Raw genomic sequence first — 24,029 nt, 5'->3', positions numbered from 1 at the left:
CTGAGCGACAACAAACGGCTCGGGTCTGGAGTGCCGACCACGGACTGGGCGCTGCGCACACGCACTGCTGTCGCGGATCCGACGCGATAGATAACGGGCAAGGCCGTCGCAGAGGCCGTGGCTTTTGCATCGCGTGGATGGCTCACGCACAAATGCCTGAGATTGCTGCAGGCCAAGAGCTGCTGGTGAACGGTGCTCACTCTGTGGGGCTGCTCGCCACAGAGCAAGAGGCCATGGCACAGCGTCTGCAGGCGCTGCTCAAGGCGGTGCGTCGGTTCAGCTGCCTGACCAGACACGCTAATCTCTACCACTGAGGCAACTGAGGCTACACTGGGCAGCGCAGGCGTGGCAATGAGGAGGTCATCCGCCAAGGCTCGCCATGTGAGGCCATCCCGGAGCTCGGTGGACAGAAAAAAGGTGAGGCTTGTATCCACAGCACAAGCCAGCGCAACAGCGGCAGGATCCTGGGAGGGGGGCCAGGGATGAACGCGGCAGCAGCACGCCCGCCATTTAGACTGGGGCGGTTCCAGCCCACCCACATCAGCGCCGGCATCAAAGTCGACATCCCTATCAGGCCAGGCCACGACAACTAGGTCCAGGGGCTGCAGGCCCAACGCAGCCTGCACGTGTGCACCAAGACGACAGCGTTGCGCACCAGCATCACTGGCCGGAACGGGCAGCAGCAACGCTGCTGCAGCCTCCGCCCCCGCCATGCTTCTACCCCATCTACCAACCACTACGTCCCCACACGAGCTCCTATCCAAGGTTGACCAACCCGCTGCCGAAATGCCGCTGACACACACACAACTCGAATCACCTCCTCATGGGGCAGACCACTTTTTGCTGACAAAATTGTCAGCATGATTCGGTTTAGTGGTTTGTTTGTTGATGATTTTTTTTCCAAGAAAAAAGCTGAAACATGACATCGCAGCAGCACAACATGACTGTTCGGGGGTGGCCCTGTCGAAGCGGAGCAGGTGTCTTGGGGGTGGGGGCTGTCGTTGTGTTACTGGCGGTCTTGCAGATCCAGACGGTGCTGGGGGCGGCCCACTACAATTGTTCTACGTCTTGGGACGAAGCACGGGTCCAGCGCCTACTCGCTCTCGTAAACCTTTCGTACCCGGGCCTCGAGGCCGTGGAACAAGTGAGTGTGCAATCGCACTGCCGGCAGCTGTGTGCCCGCGTCTTTGATGTCAGGCTGCGCTTGCCAGATCGTCGCAAGAGTCTGGGAAACTATTCCTGATTCCTTCTTTTTGGTTGTTGGTTTTCTGTTTTTTTTTCTTGTCTCACCTGCTTGGTGTGTCCTTTGCCGAGCAGGCGGCCAAGGCAGAGCAGTGGATACTGGCAGCGGACCACCTGCTGGCCTACTATCAAAACAGCCCGGATGGTGCCTGGTGGCGGACAGACGTTCTCCCGTCGCCTTCACAGAACCGATCCGGTGGAGCTGCAGATGCAGCTTTGAATGACACCTACACGTTCTACACCGTGGCGGCCCACGTGCCTCGCTTGGCCGATGGCGGTTGGTCAGACTCAAGCTGGCGCTGCCTCGACCTTGATATCGTGCAAAAACGTCCTCACAAGCCCCATGCCCCACAGGTCTTGATTGGAACTTTACGGGCCCACAACAAGATGTCGAGTACATGTATGCCCTCAATCGACATGCCATCTTCGACTCGCTTCGACAAGCGTGGCTCCAGACAGGCAAGACACGGCTGGACCGCTCGACCATCGGCTGGTCTTTTCGTGCTGGTTGAAGCGTGCCTGCTTCTGAAGTTTTTTCTCACTGCACATGTATCATCTGCAATCAGGCAACACCATCTACAGCACACTCTTTGCGAACCTCGTGTGTGATTGGGCCGACCATGTCCCCGAGGCGCACGCAGACGTTAACTCGGGGCAATGGCGCACCATCGAGGCCGGCATCCGCATGTTCACAGCTTGGCCCAACAGTACGTGTGGTGGTGCATCGACGCTCTCTTTGGCTTGCCCTCAAGCGACCCGCATAGCTCACAAATGCTCTGTGGCAGACTTTTATGCTCTGTTGCGATCGCCACAATTTGGCAACGTGTCGCAATTGTCGGCGCTTTGGGTCATGGCTGAGCACGGCGACTTCCTCAGCAAGTACAGCAACCAAGGAAATGCCAATTGGCGTAGCATGCAATACAACGGACTAGCGACACTCAGCGTCGCCGTTCCTGAGCTTGCCAACAGCTCGAGCTGGTACGCCGGCACCAGTGCCGGCATTCTGGCCGATATGCAACAGAACGTCTACCCTGACGGCGTGGAAAACGAGCAGACGAGCAGCTATCACAAGGTACGGGTGCATCTCGGGGACCTGTGAGTTCGATGCCTTGGTAAGCTAGCATCGGGAGGTCGAAAGGACTCATGAGGCCAGGCGACTGGCCACGGTGGTTGGTAGGTTGCCACGGATAATTTTCAAAACTTTTACAACATTAGTCAACTCGGCCACCGACCTGTGGCGCCAGAAATTTATGCGACGCTAGAGCGCATGCATACCTACCTGGCCTACAACATGGACCAGCAAGGCAATGCTCCCATCAACAGCGATTGTGATCTTCAAAACAACCGCAACTACATCATCGAGGCCAGTGCCATCTTTAATCGCAGCGATTGGCTCTACGTAGCCACCAACGGTGCTGCAGGCACCCAACCTCCAAACGCTTCAAGGCACGGGCCATCCTCGATGTTCCCCTGGTCGGGGCAACTCATTATGCGTAGCAACTACAGCTCTGGTACGTGGGGCTGTGCGTTCTCTAATCCAACCCCGTGGCACCCCTATTCGTCGCGCGCCTGACCTTCTGCTGTTGTCAAACGTCTTGGGTTGGCTGACTTCAGATGGTACCTGGGCGTGGCTCGACCTTGGCCCTTTCTCCTCCTCTGGACATGGACACCACGACAAATTGCACCTGTCTGTGCGGGCCAACGACGAGATGTTCCTCGTGGACGCTGGTCGTTTCGCTTATTCTGGAGACTTGGCCGCCAAGTTTCGGGGCTATGCCACGCACGCACGGGGCCACAATATCGTTCAATTGGACGACGCCAATCAGGTGCAAACGCCAGCCGTTGCCACGACCCCGCTGAGCGCTGGCGTCGACTATGAACTGGCGCTGGACCATGACTTTGGGGCTGCAAGCACGACGTTTGCTGACATTCAAGGCAATGCCAGCCATGCTCGCAGCGTGTGGCATCAACGCAACGTGGCCTGGGTCGTGGTGGACCAGATTGTGACCGACCGTGTGCGCAACATGACGACGCTGTGGCACACTCACCCCAGCATGGAGGTGTTTCTCAATCAGACCAATCAAGTTGTCGACATTCGGGGTCGTAAAGGCCGGGTGCACGTGATACCATTTGCTGTGAACCTGACGCGCCAGGACGAGGCATGGCTGGTGGCAGGTCAAATGGATCCGTACCCACAGGGCTGGTTCTCGCCCGTGTATGACCAGTACTCGCCCTCGACCACCGCCATGTACTCTAGCCAAATACCGGCAGGCGTCACAACCACTGGCTGGATCATCATTTACCGACCACTGCACGATTGGGCGCGTAGCTTTCCCACAGCAACAGTGCAGCGCGTCTCAACGACCAGCATCGACATGCAACTGGAGTGGAATGACCAGACCTTTCCCATATCCATGCCCATTCGTCATTGAGTTTTCATGGACCATGGAAGAGGAGGGTAGCGTGCTGAGAAGTGGTATGAGAATATTGGTAACAGGCTTTGTGCATACACACGGCACCGTCTGCCCGTGTTTGACTGTGCTTTGGTGTGGAATGTGCAGTGGGCTGAGGTTTATGATAACGTGTGTTCCTAGTCGACATCTTGCTGCCTTTGTTCCAAAAAAAATACCACTCCTCTTCAAAAGAATCAGTCAATTCATTAAACAAATTCCATAAACAACCCAGACCTGCAAAGCGTTCGGCGCAGAGCTTGGCTTTTAATCAGCAATCTGATAGACAATCAAGGGTTGAGGGCTGTGTGTACGGTCGACTTCAATGGAGGTGATGCTAGACTCGTCGATATTGCGCTCGCCGGCGATCACGTAGCGAACTTGACGCTCAAACTGTTCCTGCGTCGCCTGGGTCTCGAGCTCCAGGTGGAGGTTGGACTGGGCAGGCACGCCCTTTTGCACGGCCTCGTATGTTTGCTAGCGATTGGGAAAAAAAAAAAAAAAAAAAAAAAAAAAAAAAAAAAAAAAAAAAAAACAGGAATAATGAGCTCAAGTCGACACAGTCGTTGTTCATACACACCGGCTCGCCAAACGAGCCTCGGTGCATACCTTCATGATGGCACAGGGGTCAATTGGTGTGGGGTCTTGAGATATAGTTGCACAAGCTGGTTTCTCTCGTCGTTGGCAGCTAAAAAATACCACCACTCCTCGCCCTGCGATCCAACACATTCGTTTACTTGTCTACCTCTGCCTTGATGATGATTGGCGCTGCTCAATCATCACCACACCTTGCTCACCGACCTCGCCGATGGCCTGCAACAAGGGCTCCAGCTCGAAATTCAGACGGAAACCTCCAAGGTTCAAATTGTCAGCATTGGCACTTTTCCAAATTTCGACACTGGGCGTTGTCACAATCTGTGGCAGGTGCTATCTTGGCGACGTGCTGTGGCGGTAGCCGGGGGACAAGAACCAGTAGCAGCGGAATAGTGTGCCTACACCCGACTTTGGAGAAGGTACACGCATCGGCGGGCTGTTTATTGTGCAAGTAGGAGGCTTTGTTGTTTAATCAGGAACTGATTGGCGTCGCGCCAGATCAGCGATTCCTGCTCGTGTTGCAGCAGGCATCATCTGCCATCACGCTAGCGTCACACTGGGTGAGGCGCTTGCCGTGATAACCTACTTTCAGCGCAGATTGCCCTGTTGAGTCTGGCTTCTACATTCGCAACGATGGCGCCGCGCTTTGCAGCCAATCTGAGCTTTCTCTTTACAGAGCTGCCTTTCTTGGAGCGATTCCGGGCCGCAGCCGAACATGGCTTCCGAGCTGTCGAGTTTGCCTGGGAGCACTATGAGCTTGATCCCGCCGCTGTTCGCACCGCTCTCCAAACTGCCAATCTCACGTGCGCCCTCATCAACACGCCCAAGAGTACGTATGGGCTGCCCGCTACATCTTGTTTGCTTCACCGACCTCACACATTGACATCACTGGTTCGCATCGCCATGTCTTCTTCTGCACAGCCAACGCTGGCGAAGCCGGCTGTGCCGCCCATCCGGCCAAGGTAAGAAGCTAGCTCTACCTTAAACATACATGCGCATATACCCAACCGCAGCCAATGCCCGGACTCCCGAACGCTCACACGAGCACCTTAATAACAGAAGCAAGAGTTTGCGCAGGGTCTTCAACGCGCCCTGGAGTACTGCAAGGCCCTTGATTGCTCCAAGTATGGGTGCTGCAACCACTCTGTCCAAACCGGGAAACATCAACAGACATGGGCATTGCTTGCGTGATGCCTCTGCTTACCTGTCTGCTGGGCCTTTTTCCAGGTTGCACATCATGAGTGGGCCCCGGGTAGCAGGTGCTGATTTGGCAGAGCAAACGGCTGTCATGGCTGAAAACCTGGCAATGGCAACTACTTTGGCAGCCGAGGTTCGTGCCAGATGGCCGACATGGGCGTAGACTGAGGCCACCACACCCATGCATGGTACAGAGATCACACTCACGCGCGCTCTCTTGAACAATGACTGGGCTGTTCACAGGCCAACGTGGTTTTGACGCTTGAACCAATCTGCCCAGCGGCCATGGCTGATTATTTCCTGCAGCACGTTGACCAAGCCCTCGATTTGATTGCGCGTGTGGGACGCCCGAATCTGAAATATCAATTTGTTCGTACCGCGCGCGCCGTATAACCCCATGACACTCTTCCCGAATTGTGAAACTTCCCGAATTGTGAAACCTCTTACCGCTACAACAATCTCATGTCCTGTTCCTGCGCCCGTATCCCCCTCTCTCCTTCTCTCTTCTTCTTTTTCTTCTTCTCCTTCTTCTTCTTCTTCTTCTTCTTCTTCTTCTTCTTCTTCTTCTCTCTCTCTCTCTCTCTCTCTCTCTCTCTCTCTCTCTCTCTCTCTCTCTCTCTCTCTCTCTCTCTCTCTGTACAATGACCACAACTGAATGACAGGATGTATACCATGCACAACTCACGCACGGCAACTTGACGGAGACGCTACGCCGAACGCGAGAGGTGTTGGGCCATGTGCAAGTGTCGCAGCTTCCGGGTCGCCATGAGCCAGTGACCGCAGACGGCGAGGTCAACCTTGACCATCTCTATCGCACGTTGGACGAGCTAGGCTATCAAGGCTACATTGGCGCCGAATACCGACCTCGTCAACGCACCGAAGACAACCTTGCCTGGCTCACCGCTGTCTGATGACGGTAGAGCATTCACATCGTGAATCAAGTAATTGAGCACAAAGGAAATCAAGCCGCTGCACCAACAAAAAAAAAAAAAAAAATCGCATGCGCGCATGAAGAAAAGGATCGCACAAAGAGGCGCGCCGTCAAACGAACGAGTCAGAGGAGGCAAAAAATAACAGGAGGCCAACAGCACCATGTATTCCCATCTGGTCACCCACGATAGTACTAGCATGGCCCAACATGGCTTAACTGCGGCGATCGGACGAGAGCCGGTGTATTCCATGTGGTATGACCGTTGGCGACATATTCGGGCTTAATTTTAAATATAGACGGCTGTAGCACCTTGCACCATCGATTTTCTGACAACTTTTTTCCAACAACACGACAAAGAACGATTTTTTTTTTTTTTTGGTCGCCGAGTTGTTGGACGTGTGTGTCTGACGGCGACTTTGATGTGCTCGAGGCAGGAGGGCACAGTGCTGGAACTCGTCGCGAAACCAGAGGCATGAGCGACTCGGGTATGTGGTAGTCTCAGATTGCGTCCATCGCTGAGCTTGTCTGCGCTTGACCTCTTTTTTTGCCTGTTGGCCCGTTTGCAGCGGCTGTGCCACCGGCAGCCACCGGGGCCGTGGTCATGAAGAAGAAGAAGAGGCGTGATCGCAAGGATGTGCGCAAACGCCGCCAGGCCATGCCCACCACGGACAGCGATGAATCGGACGTGGAAATTGGGACTGCCAAGAAGGTGGTCAAGCGTGGCCTCGTCGCATCCACCAAGTACGTATGCCAAGCCTTGGTGACCCCGCGCTGGACAACAATCACCTTGCCCATCTCAACGCTTCCAACCTCTGCCCGGGTCTTCCTTCCATTCATGCCAGACTCCCCAAGGTGGGCCAGCAAGCGGAGGAAAGCGAATTTGTGCGCAGCAAGCATGAGGCTCAAATGGATGGTCCACGCGATGGAGGCGCCACCATGACCACTGAGATTGACACCGCCCACGACAAGGATGCCCAAGCGCTCTTCGACAAGCAACAGAGACTAAATGCAGAGCTGGAAGGTACGCGCAACAGGAGCATGAGCGCGCCCGCCTTGCTTTTGTACATCACAACACAATCTCATGTTTGATCATGCCAACGTTGGTAGATGTGAACGACAACGAGTACCGCGGCCAAACGGCTTATCAACAATTCAACAAGATCAAAGACACGGTAGCTGGCAATGCCTTTAAGAGCGGTGCCGGCCGCGGGCCACAGCGCGCGCCCCTGCACATTCGCAGCAGCGTGCGATGGGATTATCAGCCCGACATTTGCAAAGATTACAAAGAAACGGGCTACTGCGGCTTTGGTGACACGTGCAAATTCTTGCACGACCGCAGTGATTACAAGGCGGGCTGGGAGATTGATCGGGAAATCGACCAGGGCCGCTACAACGCCGTCGACGTGAGGCAATACCAGATTGAGCACAGTGACTCGGACTCGGACGATGAGCTTCCGTTTGCCTGTTTCATTTGCCGCGAACCCTTCAAGAACCCCGTTGTGACTCCCTGCAACCACTACTTTTGTGAAAAGTAAGCACCCCCTCGGCAAACTTTGGTGGATGAGGTGACGTGTTTGCAGCCTGTCCCTTGAGAAAAGCGAACGTGGGCTCTGGCGGCTTACCCGTACACCAACGCACTGCTCACCGCGTGTATAGATGTTTGTTGGCACACTTTCGCAAAAGCAAGAAGTGCTATGTCTGTTCGGAGCCTACGAATGGCGTGTTTCGGCCAGCACGGGACATTATTGCCAAGCAAAAGGAGCAGGCCCAGGCCCAGGCCCAGGATGACGGAAATGGTGCCAGCGACGACGAGGACAGCAGCGGGGGTGGCATCTTGGTGCAGCCCAACGAATAGGTGATTGGCCCTGCGCAACGGCCTGTACTCCCTAACAATCGCCAAGATGAAGGCCAAAGTATCAAAGTGTTCCATAAACGCTCGACCGTTGAGTCTCAGCAATGACGCAAGCAGAGCCCTGAGCACGAGCTCACGTTGCGACAGCGCCCCGTGCAACATGGTCTGCTGCCGCAGTAGGCAAATCAAAAATTAAGGCGGTACAAAAATATTATGATTCTTTGACAAGCATTTTTTCTTTCAATTATGCAGCACCAGAGTGGCTGCCCATGCGCCACATCAACAAGGTTCGGTCGCACGGCACTCGCTGGATATAGACGCCATAATCGAGCGCTGCGCGCTCGCGCCATGTACAATTGGCGCGGCAACACAAGAAACAAACATGTGTTCGTGGCGGAGCAGCGACATGGACGGCTCCGATGAAGAGACAAGAGGAAATGATGGAACGAGAAAGGACCGGACACGCTTTGCCGGGACGTGAGACAAGATGGGTGCGCTACACCTGGACCAGCCGGTGGCCTTAGATGCCCAGGCCAAAGACACTGACAATCACGTGCATCGTCTTGTTTTCCCACCGAATCGTGCACGAGCCTAAAAAGTAAATCCCCGTCAACCAGCCCGTCAGCAAAAAAGCCGCTCCAAAACAACTCAAGAAGCCGTCAAGTTTGGTAGACTCAGAGAGGAGAAAGTGAAACAACATTGTAAGGCTACACAACGGTCAAAGCCAGGTGCTAGCGACTCACCATCCGTGGAGTTGTCCCAGAAGCAGGATGATGCAGTGTGCAAGCCTGCACCGTTCTTTTGCAAAATGACGCAGTGCACTTGTGTCATGCCAAAGACAAGGTCAGCAAGAAGAAGGGGGTGAGGTACCTTGTCCACGGCAAATTGTCATTCCATCACCGGACACGCAGAACAAAACATAATCTAGAGCCAACCAACGGCTCGAGACCAATCATCGTTGGCAAGGCCCGGGGAACACTTTGACCGTGTCGCCCAGAACCTCGGAGCCTCGGAACCTCGGACCCCGGAGTTGACACGCCATTTCTCAAACGTACCGATATATTTGAAGGGCTTGCCCAGCCCAGTCAGGCGCTTAAGGCACTGTTCCACCACATTGGATGTCCACTGGTTGACCTTGGAGTGTTGGTACGAGCTCTGGCCAATGCTCTGATCAATCGACTGGAGGCACCAGCAGCAAGGAAGATCGTACATCAGGCAATTGGTCATACCCGTCTCCACCGCGGATGCCCAACTGGACGACAATGACAGGGATAGACTGGAGACTAGTGGGCACACAACTACGCACCTCCTTGATGATGGCACTCACGTCCTCCACGGAAAAGGCAGTCTACTCATCCATGGCCAGAAGATGAGGAAAAATGACACAGCAGAGGGCACACTTTCGTCACGCAGACGAGGACGCCTGGGGCCAGAAGTCGGACTTTCTAGCCAGAGGGTGCCAATGTCGACTCACATCCTGTTCACCCTCAAAGTCTTCCATGATGCTGGCGAATGTTCACGACACGCGGCGGATCAACAGCGATCCTTCCTCGGAAAGTACACTTGAGGGGCTGCGACACACCCTACAGCAAAGACCCAGAGCTACAAGCAAGGACAAGAACCGACAGAACATCGATGAGCCCCCATCCTGGACAAGGAGCAAGGCTAGCCTGGGTCCATCCATGCCCAGACCCACTCAGACCCGTGGCGCGTCAAGAGGTGTGCCAAAGGCCCAAATACTTTCGGAAGAGGCGAACACGGATCTTATCAGTCCATGTCCCACCTCAATCCAACTGCAACAACCCCAGCCTGTCTGCCAGCAGAGAAGGTGTCGCTCACCGATATGCGCGCGCTGCTGGTGGCGATCAACTCAGAGCTTCTTCTCAAAGACAGAAAATAATCGAAAAAAGCCAAAAGCGACAAGGTTTAGTTGCCAAGTCTGTCATTTTGAATCATTTTGATGCCTGAAACTTACCGAAAATTATTCAAATATTCCCACAAGCGAAACAAGCTAGTTCACAACCTTTTGTCTTTGTCCTTCAACTCTCTCTCTCATCTCACTCTCTCTCTCTCTCTCTCTCTCTCTCTTACTCTCTCGCGCGCTCTGTCTCTCTGTCTCTCTCTCTCTCTTCTGTCTTGGCTCAGACGTCACCGACTCAACAGGTTGGACTTGAGGATTGAACGGGGTCTAATTTCTATTCTAGCCCAAAGCAACACCTAATATTCTCCACCTAGGCCTACGGTATGCCTACACCTACATTCCTAAGGGGCACAATCTCCTAGTACGGATCGAACACGACAACACCCTACGCCTCAGATCTTCACGTCGACCATATCAAAATACGCAGGATCAGACCATAGAAAGCTAACTAAGACAAGCAAAATACAGTGCTTCTCAACAACATGATCGAAAGACGCATACGCACACGCCCTACACACTCGCATAAAAACTGTTTCTAGCTCCTCTTGCTACCCAAGAGAAACAGCGGATCATCCAGGACAGCACAAACATAATGCCACCGCTCAAGTAAACGATGGCCAGCTGCATGACAAAACAGCACCGACTCCCAAGACAAAATATCACACAGAGACGGCTGACGCAATTGACAGCACATTTGACAAAATCAAGCGTCTGCGTCTGACGAGACGCGGAGAGAGGGAAAGCAAAAAAACGAACGCAAATGGAACACCCAATCAGTTGCGGCGGACGGGTGTAACGTCCTCTGTCAACACTGCAGTGGTAGTGCGTGGGCTACGCGCCTCGGAGCTCCGCTCCGAATAGGCACTGCAGTGCGTACTAGCCCGTCGACGAGGGCCCAGATCCTCCATGCTGGTGGCCCGACTAATCGGAGCACTGGACACCTGCACATGCGTGGCCGTCGGCCAGAAACTAACTTCTTTTGCCTCCTCATTGCTACACACACACACACACACACACACACACACACACACACACACACACACACACACGCACGCACACACACACACATGCGCGATGCACAATACAACTGGTCGTGAGCACACCGCCTGACACGATTGACGGCACTTGCCCACTCGCCCACTCGCCCGCGCTAGGATTCCCAAAGCAACCGCCAACACACCTCAATCGCCCATCAGGCGCTAAATATTGCAAGACAATGTGCAGACGTGCCACGTCGGTGTGGGCGAGCGTCTCAGCAATGGCTTGCTCAGGTAGGCAAGTACACACGTCATGAAATTCTTGCAATATGCCTTGACGAATGTTCATCGTGTAACGCTGCTCCAATCGGCCCCAGCCCGGGCGCTGCGTCGTGCGCAGCATCTCGCGCTGCGCAACACCCCACGCCGCCATGGGCGGAGCTAGCGCCATGGGCTCGGAAGACTGATCCACTTCAGCCAACCAGGCCCGCACCGCTTCACCATGCAGCACCACCCGAAACTTTTGCAACTCCGAGACTGCCGCACCACCGCGTGCAGCCTTGCTTGAGCCCATGCGCGAAGGCGCCCGGGTGGGGCCGCGACTGGTAAAGGGCGATCGCGTTCCCTCAGACAAAAAGTCTGACTCGGTGCCGCTCACGTCATCGTCCTCCATCGCATCGGCTTCATCATCGCTCACAGCCTGTGAAGAAGGCACAGCTCCCTCGCTGCCGTTGCCACCTGTGTTGAACCCCGCCGAAGGACTCCGTGGCCCGCGACTGACCGGGGGGGAGACAACTGGCGGTACCCAACCGCAGGCCTTGACCAGGCGCGCCTGTTCCAGCTCGATTTGAGCTAGAGCCGCCTGCTGAGCCATGAGACGTAACCAGGATGCCGTGCTGAGACCGGTTTGCGAGCCAAGACATGCCACACTGGTCGAGACAATGGGGTCTGCGCGCAAGCTCGCCGCCACGCGCTCCAGCCAAGCCACCACGGGAGTTGTGCGAGGTGAAGTTGAGCCGCTATCACCCAACGAGTCGGAGGCATCCGTCTCTCCCCCGTCCGTGCTTCCAACAGCTTCTCCGACCTCCCTCAAGGCACGTGGAGAAGGCGAGGGTCGACCCATCGCTGTTGGGGTCGCAGATGGGGCATCGGTAACGGTGGCAGCCGAGTCCGAGAGAAGATCCGAGGTGGGCACTGCGCCGCTGGAGGGATTCCGACTTGATCCGTTACTGAGGACGCGCGGATGGTGCAGCATACGACGAGCAGGCTTGGCCAGCATCATGATCAAGTAAGATCGGAGCACAACCAAGGCTTGGCGAGCGTGAGCCAAGGCCGGTGATCCCGCTACCTCGCCTGCTGCCTTGCCGTCGTGAGAGAGGACATCGACCAGGAAGCGCAGCGCATCGCCAGGGATGGTGGGCAGCGTGTCCAACAAAGCGTGGCGAACAAAGCTCAGTCCGACTCCTCGTGACATGGCCACCAGCGTAACCTGATGAAAGTTGCGCTACATCGCGACGAGCAGAACCAAGGATGGCCACCGGAAATGAGATGCTGGCAACACGAGCCGAGTCGCCTCCACCCCACGATTTGGCAGGAAGCGTCACACACGCGCACACACTGCGACAAACACGCACTTGAGCTGACGGCTTGCGCATCAAGGCACGCAAAAGGATGGCATCATCGCGGAGGACAATCTCCTGCAGCCGCGCCACCAGAACCTAAATGCAACGCAGGTGCAGACGACGTGAGCACAACTCCCATGCATGAACTTCACGGTAGGAAAAGGGGTCCGACTCCAAAACAAGCACGAGGAACGAGGTCAGCTCGGACGCACAAAGGTGTTGGAGGAGTCTGGAACGGTAGCTTGGGCTGTGCCCAAGCCACTTTGTCGACTCGTGCGCCTTGATGCGCCCTCAGACGATGCCCGTGATGCTGCCGCTGAAGCTTCCAGCAACAGTTCCTAGAAGCAAAACCGACCCTTTGAGCTCGAGCAGATGTACACATGTGCGGCCAGATGCGCCAAGCGACACCCGGCAAGACAGCAAACACCATACAGCCACAGCCAGTGAGACCGAGCAGAAGGCTAAACGGACCTTGGCAGTGAACGTGATGGTAGTTCGCACGGCAGGACGCTCGCCCAGCTCGGTCAAAACAGATGGCAAATGTGGTGCAATGGATCGCGCAACAATGCCCGCCGCCACATCGAGAGGATGACTAAACATTTGCCCCACCGAAAAAAAGAGACACGTGACTTGACGATCATGACGACACAAGCTGCAGTAATCCACGGAGAAGCGAGTCACTCACCCATGATACGAGCGTCGGCTTGGTTGATTGATCCAGGGGTGATGACATCGAAAACATTGTCGCCGATGCAGCCTGGATGACGGACAGCATACGCCATAGCAAAAGGGCATTGAGGCAGGAGTGAGGCGATCGTGCAATCACAATCACGGAAAGAGGCCTCTCTGAAACAAGTGTGGGCTCTCTCAGTGGAGGATATGCTCATCGATTGCGCGACTTGCTCTGAAGGGACGGACGGTACATACCGGTTGACCAAGCGACAGGCACTGCATACCCAAAGTGCAGGTTCGATGTGAAGGGCCATGCTGGCGTTGAAGCAGGCCTTATCGGGCTCGAGTTTAGCTTCACCATCCGCCTCGACCAAGTATTCCACAAATGACATCTAAGAAAGCAAATGGCCCGTCACAAGTCAGCACGAGGCACTCTGTGCTGAGGCGCAACCGGTGCCCGGTTCGAGTGGCGATGCCAGGGCGCAAAACGCAAGCACAAAACAAAACGAAAACGCACCATGGCAGTGCGATTTTGCAGCAAGAAATTGCGGGCTGCTTTCGTTTCCACTGAGGCCGGTACCTTGATGTCCGTGGTCCCTGAGAGGATCAACAACGAGCAAGGCGCGTGAGATTCGAGCGTCGTCTCAGCCTGAGCCTCGTCACGGATGCACGCGTGCTCGCACGCACCGGTCACATTGGCGAGTTGCTGCAGCAGCTTGGCAATGGCTGTCAAGGAACGAAAGTGAGCCCGCTCGGGGCTTCGATCCTGCGCGTGGGGAATGATTACAAGCAGGTGAGCGCTGGTAGACTCACTCCTTTTGAAAAACATTGCCTTTACAAGGCGAGGACTACGTGTATGTTCAGCTACGTCGATCAAGCGACAGTTGTATGTATTTTCTGTGTGGTTCCTCACAACGTCGCATGTGGTGACCAACACGTACAATGAGGCTATGTTGCACGGGATTGACGATGGCAGGACAGAGTAGGCGTAGAAAAATGACGGAACGGATGACGGTTACGCCGTGCCCGGGAAACTTTTCATCCACATAACGATACATGAGCGCCAGCAGATTGCGCATAGAGCCCGTGAGGCGCACGGCATTTTGAGTAATCATGTCGGCGATGGTCTAAGCAGAACGCAAGCGAGAGGTTTCCATAGTCAGGTTGGCCGCTGTGGCGCATGCATGATGGAAAGCAAAGCTCTGTGAATGCAGCTTCGTCGAACCTGGCATGCCGAAATGACGGTGCTGGAGAGCTGATTGTTGGCGTCAGCTGCACGAGAGGAAACAACAGCGCGTTGCGCGTGATAATGTGAGCAGACATGGCCATCGCTTGGAGAGAAACCCTTTCCCTCGCGCCCACAAAAAGCTGACAAGGGATGCTATCCAACAGTCGGCATCGACTCACCGTCGACAGGAACTGAGTTGCAGACATCCTGAATGGATGGCACGAGGGCGGCTTGCATGAAGGAGCGACCCGTCATGCGAAAATAGGCTGAGATGAGTCGCGTGGCTGCCGTGTTGGCACGAAACAGCATTTCGGCCTAACAGCATGTCAGCGTCATTGAAGTTGAAGCCACAATGAGACCTGTACTCGAGCATTGCCAAATATTCAGCAAGAAGGCAAGGGGGCCAGGAGCACGCAAGAGGTTGACGCACAGAGTGGATGCTCTGGAGTTCGTGTTCGATCAAACGCGTAAAGAAGGTTTCTAGACCGCCACCGACATCCAAAATGGCCAATAGAGCCCGGCAGGTCTCTGGCGTCAGAAATTCATCATCGTCTGCGTCCAAGGTAGCCGAGCATGCGCAAAGACCCAAAAAAGACAAAATGAGCAACTTGACAAGAGGTCACCCGGGAGGCAGGAGTGTGAGGTTGTGATTCCTTGCACCTACGCTGGCAAAGCGCTAAAAGAATGTCAAAGTCGCTTTGGGCCAGAGCACCATACAAGCTGGCAGCATGGGCTGAGGCTTCGCGCCAGCCTTGATCCGCACCCTGCAGTAGCACGGCATGCACGGCCATGAGCCAAGGAGGCCATCGAGATTATAGCAACGGCGCCCAGCAGAAGAAACGGGGGAAGCAGGCCATCTGGCATGTCCAGCCTTGGTGCCGTACCGATTCCCAAAATAGGCGAAAGCGCAGGGGGATGGTCACCGCACTGGCGAGGCTGCTATTGGCACGGGGCTCGGGCAGTTCCAGCAATAGAGCATGATCTTCGTCGTGGAATCGGGGCAGCGGACGTCGGCACAAGCCCGGCAGAGTCGCGTCCATTGTTGCGGAAACTGCCACGCTGTGCAACGCAACGTGCTGTATTGATTGAGCCGATAACGTCACGCTTCCTGTCGACCCACACGTCGAGGCCTTAGGCTTGACGCATCACTCTGCTCAAGGGTTTGTAGCCTTGAAACAGGTAGAGGATGAAGAAGGGGGAGTCAAGAAGAGTCAAGGGGGATGACTCAAACCGGAACGTAGCCCGTGGCTGTACAAGGGATCACAAGGGCAAAGGATGTGGCTATTGAACCACGCTAGGCCGGTCAGACTGTCACGTCCATGATTTGCGAGCGGCAATCATGCCACGTCGGGGCGGCACGGTGGCCGGCGACAATGGGTGGGGGATGGGGCTACACAACGAACACAAGCTAGAAATGGTGTTGGTGCGGTTTGAGATACGGGGCTGTCGACACGAGAACGAGAACGAGGAGCAGTGAGCACAAAGTGCAGGACGATCGGTCGTCGTCAACGAGCGTCGCACGCGGAACTGGTGGGGCTTGGGGCTCTTCCTCACCTCTTGGAAGCAAAGAGCCAAAAGCCCAACGCGCACGATGAGGAAGAAGAAGGGAATAGCAAAGACGACGCCTGCCCAGCCTGTTCAAGACAAGAGGCGATCCAGAAGACCGGGAAGCTAGCGGAAACAGCGCAAAAGCGGCGAGAATGGGAAAGGGCACAGGCACAAAAAATGAAATCGAGCCAACATGTGCTGAACAACAACGACTTTTTTTTTTTTTTTGGATTTTAGAGAGAGAGAGAGACAGAGACAGAGAGACGTTTTGTGGGTGAAACTTGCTAAAGGAGGAGTTTAGGAGTTGGACTCTCTCTCTCTCTCTCTCTCTCTTCTCTATTCATTCTCTCTCTCTTCTCTCTCTCTCTCTCTTGTCACATGGACGCCAAACCGCACGCAACGACGAACCGCTTGGGCACAACTTCTTAAAGTGTGGTTATAGTTATACTTCCATCTGTTGCAGACACACGAACAGAGCGGTGGTTGTCAGATGTTCGATTTGTCAGATATTTTGTGTCGATTGAGGACTACGACGACGACGACGACGACACGAGCGCGCGCGTTGGCGAGACGTTGGGGGGCGCTGGTGCATGGAACTATAGGGGGTCCCAATTCTTGAACGGTGGGATGGAGTCGCTGCAGCCAGAGCAAATCTTGAGCAGTGGGGCCTTGGTCCTGGTCCTTGATGTACCCGTGGGATCAGAGTTTGGTATTGATTACAAATCATGGCACACGGCAGCACGCTTCAAAGGGGTCAAACTCGTTCCCGCCGGCGTTCACTACGTCTTCTGCAGGTACCACCGTGCACATTGTCCTCGCTATGCTGCCCCCTGAAAAAAAAAAAAAAAGATGTACCCATTTTTGCTACGCCCTCTCCACTCTGACCTCACCCCTTCCAACGAACCCCCTGATCCGCCGTAGTGCGCGGCAGAGCCGAAGCGAGCACGGCCAACACTTGGGACCACGCATCGGCTACTTTGTCCACACAGCGCCAGGCGACGTGCTCATTTTCAAGTGGGACCCAACTGAAGAGCACATTGTCAACACACACGCTGACGCCGACCAGCAACAGCGCGTGCGCGATGATTACGTTGGCCTCGACCCCTACCTCGCTGCCTACCCGCTCGAAGAAACCCTGTCCACATGGATCTCCCTGACCTCGAAAATCACTCGCGCCACTCTGGCACGTTTGCAACCCACCTGCGAATACATCAGCTCGGCCACCGAGCTCGAAGGCGCGCAGGTCTTGACCAGCCGCCGCAGCGACCGACCCGACCAAGCCGCTGCTGGCACCGAGGAACAACCCGCCACACCCGCTCAATCCATCTTCGAAACCCACAAAGATGCTTGGCGTGACATGCGTCCGGCCTCGACCGTACAGATTCCCTTTGTTCAAGTACCCCGCCGCCTCTTTCCACCTGGAGCCACCCCGGCCCAGGTGACCCAACACAGTCTCGACCGCTCCTACACCCTCCAGCAAGTGCTCACGTCCCACTTTGCCCACGGTCAGTCGCTCACCCGCTCGCTCTCGACTGGGTCTCAACGCGCGCAGACACAGTATTAGCTGCATCGTTTTTGCTTTTTCTTCGTTTTGGTTTCTGTTCTTGTTTCACTCCGGCTTGCCTCACTTTTGGTGGCGAGCCCTGGTAGACCCCAACGAGCTGCTTGCTGAGCTCCAGTATGCCTTTGTCTGCTTCCTTGTGGGCCAAGTATACGAGGCGTTTGAAACTTGGAAGCAGCTCGTCGCGCTTCTCTGCAACTCGGGTCAAGCCATTGCAGATCACCCGCAACTCTACATTGACTTCATGGGTCTGTCACTTGCTTCTTCACACCCCCTGGCTGGAGGCGCTTGCTCGTCCTTCATCAACCGCCGCGCCAATGCCCTCAATGTCTTACCCTGCCCCTCTTGTCATCACAGGCGTCCTGCACTATCAACTCAAAGAAACCCCCAGCGACTTTTTTTTCGATATCGTGGCGAGCAACAATTTTCTAGTGCACGCCCTCGAAGCCTTCTTCGCCCATGCCGAGCACACCGACAACGTGGCCCAGCACGTCCGAACCCACGCACACCAATTCAAAAGGTACGCCTACACGTCCGACCGCCTCAAATCCCACCCCGCGGCCAGAGCCTCAACTGTCGCCGCCATGCATTGACCTCGACCCTCGCCATCATGCAGCTTGTTGTCTGCCTACTACAGTTGGAACTTTGACGACGAGGACGATGGAGATGGGCCCGTAGTTGTAGAAACCTGACCGCCCCCGCCCGTGTGTACTGTGAACCCGCCTCCCACCCTGAATCGACAAAAGAGAGAGTAATGTGTACGCACAGAGACCATGGTGGTGTGCATCGGCGTAACACCAGACCTGAACCATCACACTTCTTTGACGGCTTCCATTCTGATCACGCGGCAAACCGAAACAGTCCAGGCCCATGGCCCATCGCGCCCAAATTCACATCACCACCTTCCGGTTGGACTTAGTGCAAAAAGGTGCGCACAAATTCAATGGCCCGCTGGTCATCTGTTGACCATGGTACACACGCGCGACATTGTCAGCCAGCCGGCGACTTTCTCATGGCCTCACAAATCCGATCACACACTCACCCATGACGCTGTTTCGGTTTCGAACGCTTCCACTCCGTGGACTCTTGAGCAAAATTGGCGCGAACATGGCGGCTAGAAACCCGTCCGCGCAACGCAATGGTTAGCGATACTCTGCTCAGTGAGAGAATGTCTCTGCTAAAGCTCGACACAACCTAGCCAACCGTACCGAAAATGTTGATGACACTCTGCTTCTTCTCGTGGCTCGCGATAATCTCGCGTAGCAATGCCATGACGTACTCAAACGTGTACCGAGAAGGAGCAGGCAATTCAGCGACCAACTAGTTGATCACCACCATCAACCACATCAGTGACAAGACGCAATGATGAGCTTGTCCCTCAACAAGCATGCATAGTGACCCCAGCCTGTACCAAACCAACCTGCTGGCAGAGCATGGGCGCATGGGCGCACTCCATGCACCGCTGATACAGCTGACGAGGGATCACCGGCTCGCTTAAGCTGTTTAACACGTGCAGCAATGTCGTGGCTACGGCCTCAATGGAGATGTCTAGTCGCCAATCACCCACACACACGGTGGCAATGAACACCATTTGCCACGCCGAGTCATTGCACAGCCCGCTCCACAGTAGGCAAATATCACTTTCAAACTGAAACAATGCACATTGGCTCCCGTCCCCAACACTCAATCAACAAACCGGGTGGCAACTCAAGCGTTGTATCCAAGGCCTCAATGATGCTATCCACCTCCTCCGGCTTGCCTTGAATGTAAAACAATGATGTCTACCACCCGCCAAGCTCGTTAAACACCACAGCGCCTGCGGGTACCAAAAGACAAAACCCCATCCCAGGATTGCCAAAAGCGCGACACTCATAACAAGCCAGTAGGCAGAGCGTACGTTATTCAAGCCGTCCTTTAACAAACGATTGACGAGCAGCCAAATTTCCTTGGGCACGTGCATGCCCGCCTCCTTTCGCACAATGGGCTCAAGTGGATGCTGCCGTGCAGGAACGTTGAGATATGTCAAATCCTCCAGCGTGCGCGCCAAAAACGTCGGCACATAGGTGCCCCCGATGGTAATGAAAAAGTCTTTCCCATTCTTAACGCGCAGAATGAGGATGACGTGGATCGCATCCTGATAGGACAAAACAGATCCAGCGCAACAGTGTGATCAAACTAGATCCAAATTTACAGACGACGCCACATGTGCCAAACAGGCCTTTTGTGATACCCGCCCTTCCTCTATGACGGACCTTGCCCACGTTCAGGTCGGCTGCGGCATCCACGCTGATTCGGACGGTAAATCGTAACTTGGCCTACGGTGTTGGAGTTTGGTCCTGGTCAATATTTTGCTCAAGTGCTCGAGCTGGGTAAGCCACAACTCGCAAAAACTTTGCACACCTCTTGCCCTTGAAGAATAACATTGGCACCGCCATCCACGAGTAGCCACTTTGGTAAAGTGCCTGTTTCGAGATGATCTGTCACAATGTCAAAGCTGGCAGCCACCTGCGCTTGCATTTGCGATTCGAAACAAGAGCCATGACGCGGTTGTAATATTGGTGTGAGTCTCGAGAAAATTATGTGCCTGGCCGTTTTTGAAGCACGCACCGGCCCGGTGTTGCGAATTGTCAAGGACTGAGACTTGTTGAATCCAAATTTGCACTCGCCAAAGTCAAACTAATAAGCACCGTGGGTGTGAGCAGCCATGACAGCCGATCAAATGGCCTTATTCACCACGCAAACACAATCGCGTGGGTGGACGGATCACAGCAGACATGACAGCACATGCGCAAACCTGTTGGGTATCCACTTCGATCGTGGGCATGGTTGAATTTTCAAGGGCGTCCAGTTGGCGCAATACTGAAACGTAAATTTCTCGATACTTGTCTGCAATGACCGAGGCCACCTGCAAAAGATACCAGAGTTGCAAGAAAGGCGTTGAGCAGGCTGCTACACCTCAACGAACTTGATGGCGTCAGGATGGTGCCAAACCTGAATCAGAAAGCGCGCGCGAACGGGCTTATGGTCCGAGACGCGCAGCTCAGGCACGGAAGTGTACTCAATGTTAGCCACCTATGACCACGGCCAGACGCACGTGAAGAACCGGACACGCCGCACTGGGCCAACAAACTGCAACCCTCACGACTGCAGGACAACAACCATGCAGCAAGACGTGACCATCTCACCTTGTTGACGGAGGAGCGCTGCCCCTCATCGGGCTCATAGTAGAGGATTCGGTCCGTGTACGAAGGCGTGCGTTGTTTCTCACTGGATTCCACGAGCAGAGCAGTCAGTCAAGAGGCCAGAGCCGTTTCTTCGACCCAAGGCCGGAAGTCATAGCATGTCATTGGATATGGACACCCACAGAACGGTTGTGACCAGCCCACCTGGTGTCCCATGTGTCCGTGCCAGGATCAAACTTGTAGGTTGGCATGAATTCAATCGGTGGCTCTTTGAACCTCACAAAGGCAAGACCTGCAGTCTGTTGAGCCTTGAGCTGGTCGTTCTTGATGAGCTCTTCCATATTTTGCTGCTCCACCCACTGACGCACGCTGGCATCTGTTGTGTCCGACACGATTAAAACATTAACAAGAAAACACGAAACAACTCGACACAACTCGACACAACTCGACACAACTCGACACAACCTCGCGATGGGTCGTGCAGGGTCAAGCCGAAGAAAGGTTTACAAGCATCGGCAATACTCGACATACATGGGGCATCGATGCGGTAGTTGAGGTCACCCAACCAAAACAAATAATCGTGCTCTGCCGCCATACCAACACGCAAGCGAAACCACACATGAGGTCTCGACCATGACGCACAAAAACGCTTACGCGTTTCCACCCCTTTGCAAGCAACCTGTTCTCGCATTCAGCAGACTTACCCTGTAAACTGCGGATGCCTGGCCCCATGCGTTCAAAGCCAAGCCGACGGATGACCTCATGATGGTCCTGTGGGACGGCTCAATGACAGATTGTGGCCAGCGCCATAAGCAACTGTGCCATGCCACCAATCCTGCGCGAACAAAGTCAGTGGCGCATACGTGCCTGATTGCGGCGAGCGACCGCATCGTCGTGGGCCGCCAAATGTGTGGCAACAAAACAAATGTCAGTGTCTTTGATCGTCAAACTAATAGCAACACCACCCTTGTTGCCCTAGGGACAGCAACAAACCGGCGAACCGTGGATCAGACCGCGTACAGACGAGTTGATCAAAGGCCTTGACCTTGGATTGACCAATTTGAGAAAAAGCCGTACCAAAACGCCCATTACGCCGCATCCCACGGCATCAGAATGAAGACGAGTAATGTAAGGCGTCCAACGAGCTTTCACAAACACGACGATGAGCATGCCCACAAGCTGGCGTGACTTGAGCTACGTTGCCCGAGCAGATGAGTTGCCCAATATGAAACGATGAGATGGAGAGCGTGGAAGGAAAACAAAAAGTTGTATCACGGAGAGTTCGCCACCAAGCACATGGTGCGCATGCTGTCAACATGAAAGCATGAAACCAACCCGAACGTAGCGCTCGGAACGGGGCAGTGCCTTGGCCAGCGCCTCTGACCATTCCTATGAGCCACATGCTTAATGAGTGACACTAGGTATGCCGCTTCAAGTGCCTTTTGCACCAACCTCCTCGCGCTTGGTGTCTGAAAACACGAAGGCTTCTTTGCTCAAATCCAACTCTTGGAACCTATGATTGTGGGTAGAGCATGGCACCACACGGTCGACCGTGTGAGGCATTGCTGCGGGCGACAGCGTGTCCAAAGGCAAACCGATACCGACCCAAACACGTAGAGATCGGCAGGGTCGTCCTGGGCTACCCAGGGTGAGAGGTCAACAGGCCCATGTTCGTCAACGGGACGACGCCCATTCACGTTGTAAGTGCCTGAGAGGAGGTACCACCAGCGGTGCAGCTTTAGGTTGAGCACTTTATGGACGGCATAGTATGGCAGGCACAGTCGGCAGATAGCCCACAGAAACGACATACCAATGGCGACCGACAACGGCTCGGTCTGTGTAAACTCTGACTCTCTGGTCTGCATCTGCTTGCGAATCCACGCTTCCTTCCAGGATTGGATCTTGGTATCGCTCAAGGACAGGCCGCGCTGTGCGGCAAAGGAGAGCCGATCGTCCTCAGCCACGGCTGTTGTCGCCTCGGCTTCCTCCCCTTCGGGGTCATCCTCGTCCAGTGATACTGTCATGGAACATGCACGATCGCGCGATGGTGTCGGGGTCAACGGTGTTGGAGCTGAGCAGGCGGCCCAGGATTGGTGCGATATGACCTTACGCAAAACAGAACGGTGCCAGTTGGCATTGATGCTGGACGACGCCCGACGATTGAAGCGTCGGCAAATGCTGTTGTACAGCCAGACGTGGGTGTTGTCGCCAGCGACTTGGCCTTGTTTGGCTGTGCGCACGTGGGGACGTGAGACGGGTTTTACGAGGGACCATCAGGTCGAGGGGAGCCAGCCAATGCAGTGACGCGGGTACCTTGGGCAAATGCTTCGACTAGCCGGTCCACCATGGGACGGTGCTCCAGCGCAAATCGGTACAGCTTCTGCTGAATCAACCGAATGCCCCCTTGGAGTGTGTTATGTGCAAAGCGAGGTGTCGTTGCCAAGGACATGATCAGTTTATTCGGACGAACAACGACGCCTGGCTTTGCATTGATGCGATACGAACCAGGTTGGATGGTCTGGCCCGAGATGGTCAACAATGCCTCGCTTGCGGAATGCTCTGGGCGCCGTCAAATTGAGCATGTCAGTGCAGAGCCTGACTCGGGATTGGGGTGCCAGGTGGCGCTCTAGATTTACCTTCGATTTCGATCGTCGACTCACAGCCGATAGCAAGGCCATAGTCCAGCTACAACCACCAGGGATTATGCGAGGCGCGGCGTTCGTCTTTCCTAGGCGACTTAAAACATGCGATGTGGAGTGGGCTCGCCGTGTCTGGGTTGAGCTAGGCGTACCGTTGGGCGGATGGTTTCCGGCATGACTGCATCACCATCCAAAATGCCAACGTACAAGCCATATTCAATGGTGCCCCCTCTGTGTGTTTACGTGGGTGTGTGAGCGCGTGCACAGACGTGGGTGTGCGGCGTTGGTTCGGCATGAGATTCGATGCACCGAATATCCACAAGAGCTTTTTTTGCAGTGGCGTCTGCCTGCCGCACAATTGCAGAGGGGCGGGCCCAAACTCACGTGCTACGCAAAAGCTCGATGCTGCGAAA

General features: G+C 54.9%; 7 protein-coding genes across 7 annotated transcripts; 4 read left to right on the top strand and 3 right to left on the bottom strand.

Annotated features, from left to right (window-relative positions):
• Positions 1-152: 152 nt before the first annotated feature.
• MONBRDRAFT_22083 (uncharacterized protein) lies at positions 153-3,674 on the top strand (the record flags this gene model as incomplete). Its single annotated transcript, XM_001742586.1, has 9 exons — positions 153-266; positions 339-417; positions 659-765; positions 1,025-1,144; positions 1,318-1,519; positions 1,809-1,949; positions 2,028-2,314; positions 2,420-2,753; positions 2,857-3,674. The coding sequence occupies 9 exons, from the start codon at positions 153-155 to the stop codon at positions 3,672-3,674; spliced, it is 2,202 nt and encodes a 733-aa protein (XP_001742638.1).
• Positions 3,675-4,919: 1,245 nt separating this feature from the next.
• MONBRDRAFT_4973 (uncharacterized protein) lies at positions 4,920-6,394 on the top strand (the record flags this gene model as incomplete). The annotated part of the gene is made up of 6 exons (XM_001742585.1): positions 4,920-5,115; positions 5,208-5,248; positions 5,346-5,410; positions 5,514-5,616; positions 5,727-5,852; positions 6,146-6,394. 6 exons carry the CDS (start codon positions 4,920-4,922, stop codon positions 6,392-6,394), a joined length of 780 nt encoding a protein of 259 aa, XP_001742637.1.
• A 905-nt stretch (positions 6,395-7,299) lies between these two features.
• Positions 7,300-8,197, top strand: MONBRDRAFT_2116 (uncharacterized protein; the record flags this gene model as incomplete). Its single annotated transcript, XM_001742584.1, has 3 exons — positions 7,300-7,435; positions 7,522-7,945; positions 8,071-8,197. Coding segments are annotated over 3 exons (687 nt in total), but the record flags the coding sequence as incomplete, so codon positions are not given.
• A 317-nt stretch (positions 8,198-8,514) lies between these two features.
• MONBRDRAFT_19126 (uncharacterized protein) lies at positions 8,515-10,136 on the bottom strand. The gene is made up of 6 exons (XM_001742138.1): positions 10,106-10,136; positions 9,741-9,868; positions 9,573-9,614; positions 9,322-9,445; positions 9,010-9,087; positions 8,515-8,857 (listed from the first exon to the last, which is right to left on the bottom strand). The coding sequence occupies exons 2-6, from the start codon at positions 9,765-9,767 to the stop codon at positions 8,787-8,789; spliced, it is 342 nt and encodes a 113-aa protein (XP_001742190.1). The 5' UTR covers positions 9,768-9,868; positions 10,106-10,136; the 3' UTR covers positions 8,515-8,786.
• A 1,231-nt stretch (positions 10,137-11,367) lies between these two features.
• Positions 11,368-15,726, bottom strand: MONBRDRAFT_35502 (uncharacterized protein; the record flags this gene model as incomplete). The annotated part of the gene is made up of 8 exons (XM_001742137.1): positions 11,368-12,628; positions 13,472-13,632; positions 13,714-13,850; positions 13,976-14,224; positions 14,400-14,585; positions 14,684-14,730; positions 14,866-15,001; positions 15,571-15,726. Coding segments are annotated over 8 exons (2,331 nt in total), but the record flags the coding sequence as incomplete, so codon positions are not given.
• Positions 15,727-16,861: 1,135 nt separating this feature from the next.
• Positions 16,862-18,487, top strand: MONBRDRAFT_21032 (uncharacterized protein; the record flags this gene model as incomplete). The annotated part of the gene is made up of 5 exons (XM_001742583.1): positions 16,862-17,028; positions 17,156-17,739; positions 17,885-18,043; positions 18,153-18,315; positions 18,433-18,487. 5 exons carry the CDS (start codon positions 16,862-16,864, stop codon positions 18,485-18,487), a joined length of 1,128 nt encoding a protein of 375 aa, XP_001742635.1.
• A 318-nt stretch (positions 18,488-18,805) lies between these two features.
• MONBRDRAFT_22078 (uncharacterized protein) lies at positions 18,806-23,426 on the bottom strand (the record flags this gene model as incomplete). The annotated part of the gene is made up of 19 exons (XM_001742136.1): positions 18,806-18,909; positions 19,004-19,115; positions 19,216-19,343; positions 19,492-19,576; positions 19,693-19,929; positions 20,048-20,110; positions 20,196-20,300; positions 20,403-20,471; positions 20,590-20,700; positions 20,787-20,867; positions 20,981-21,062; positions 21,182-21,353; positions 21,509-21,562; positions 21,841-21,952; positions 22,313-22,366; positions 22,430-22,490; positions 22,583-22,685; positions 22,788-22,994; positions 23,291-23,426. The coding sequence occupies 19 exons, from the start codon at positions 23,424-23,426 to the stop codon at positions 18,806-18,808; spliced, it is 2,076 nt and encodes a 691-aa protein (XP_001742188.1).
• Between the last annotated feature and the right edge of the window lie 603 nt (positions 23,427-24,029).

Source organism: Monosiga brevicollis, genomic scaffold (genome assembly GCF_000002865.3).
Source record: "Monosiga brevicollis MX1 MONBRscaffold_2 genomic scaffold, whole genome shotgun sequence".
NCBI classification, from domain to species: domain Eukaryota; class Choanoflagellata; order Craspedida; family Salpingoecidae; genus Monosiga; species Monosiga brevicollis.
Note: the sequence above shows the minus strand (reverse complement) of the source record. Positions and strands in the feature narration are given on the sequence as shown.

Bases quoted from the DNA above. Each gene is read 5' to 3' on its own strand.
- MONBRDRAFT_19126 (XM_001742138.1), bottom strand. From the start codon at position 9,767: ATGGAAGACTTTGAGGGTGAACAGGAT. The intron at 9,615-9,740 runs GTGAGTCGACAT...ATGGATGAGTAG, and splicing joins ACTTTGAGGGTGAACAGGAT to ACTGCCTTTTCCGTGGAGGA. The intron at 8,858-9,009 runs GTGAGTCGCTAG...TTTACTTTTTAG, and splicing joins CTGGGACAACTCCACGGATG to GCTCGTGCACGATTCGGTGG.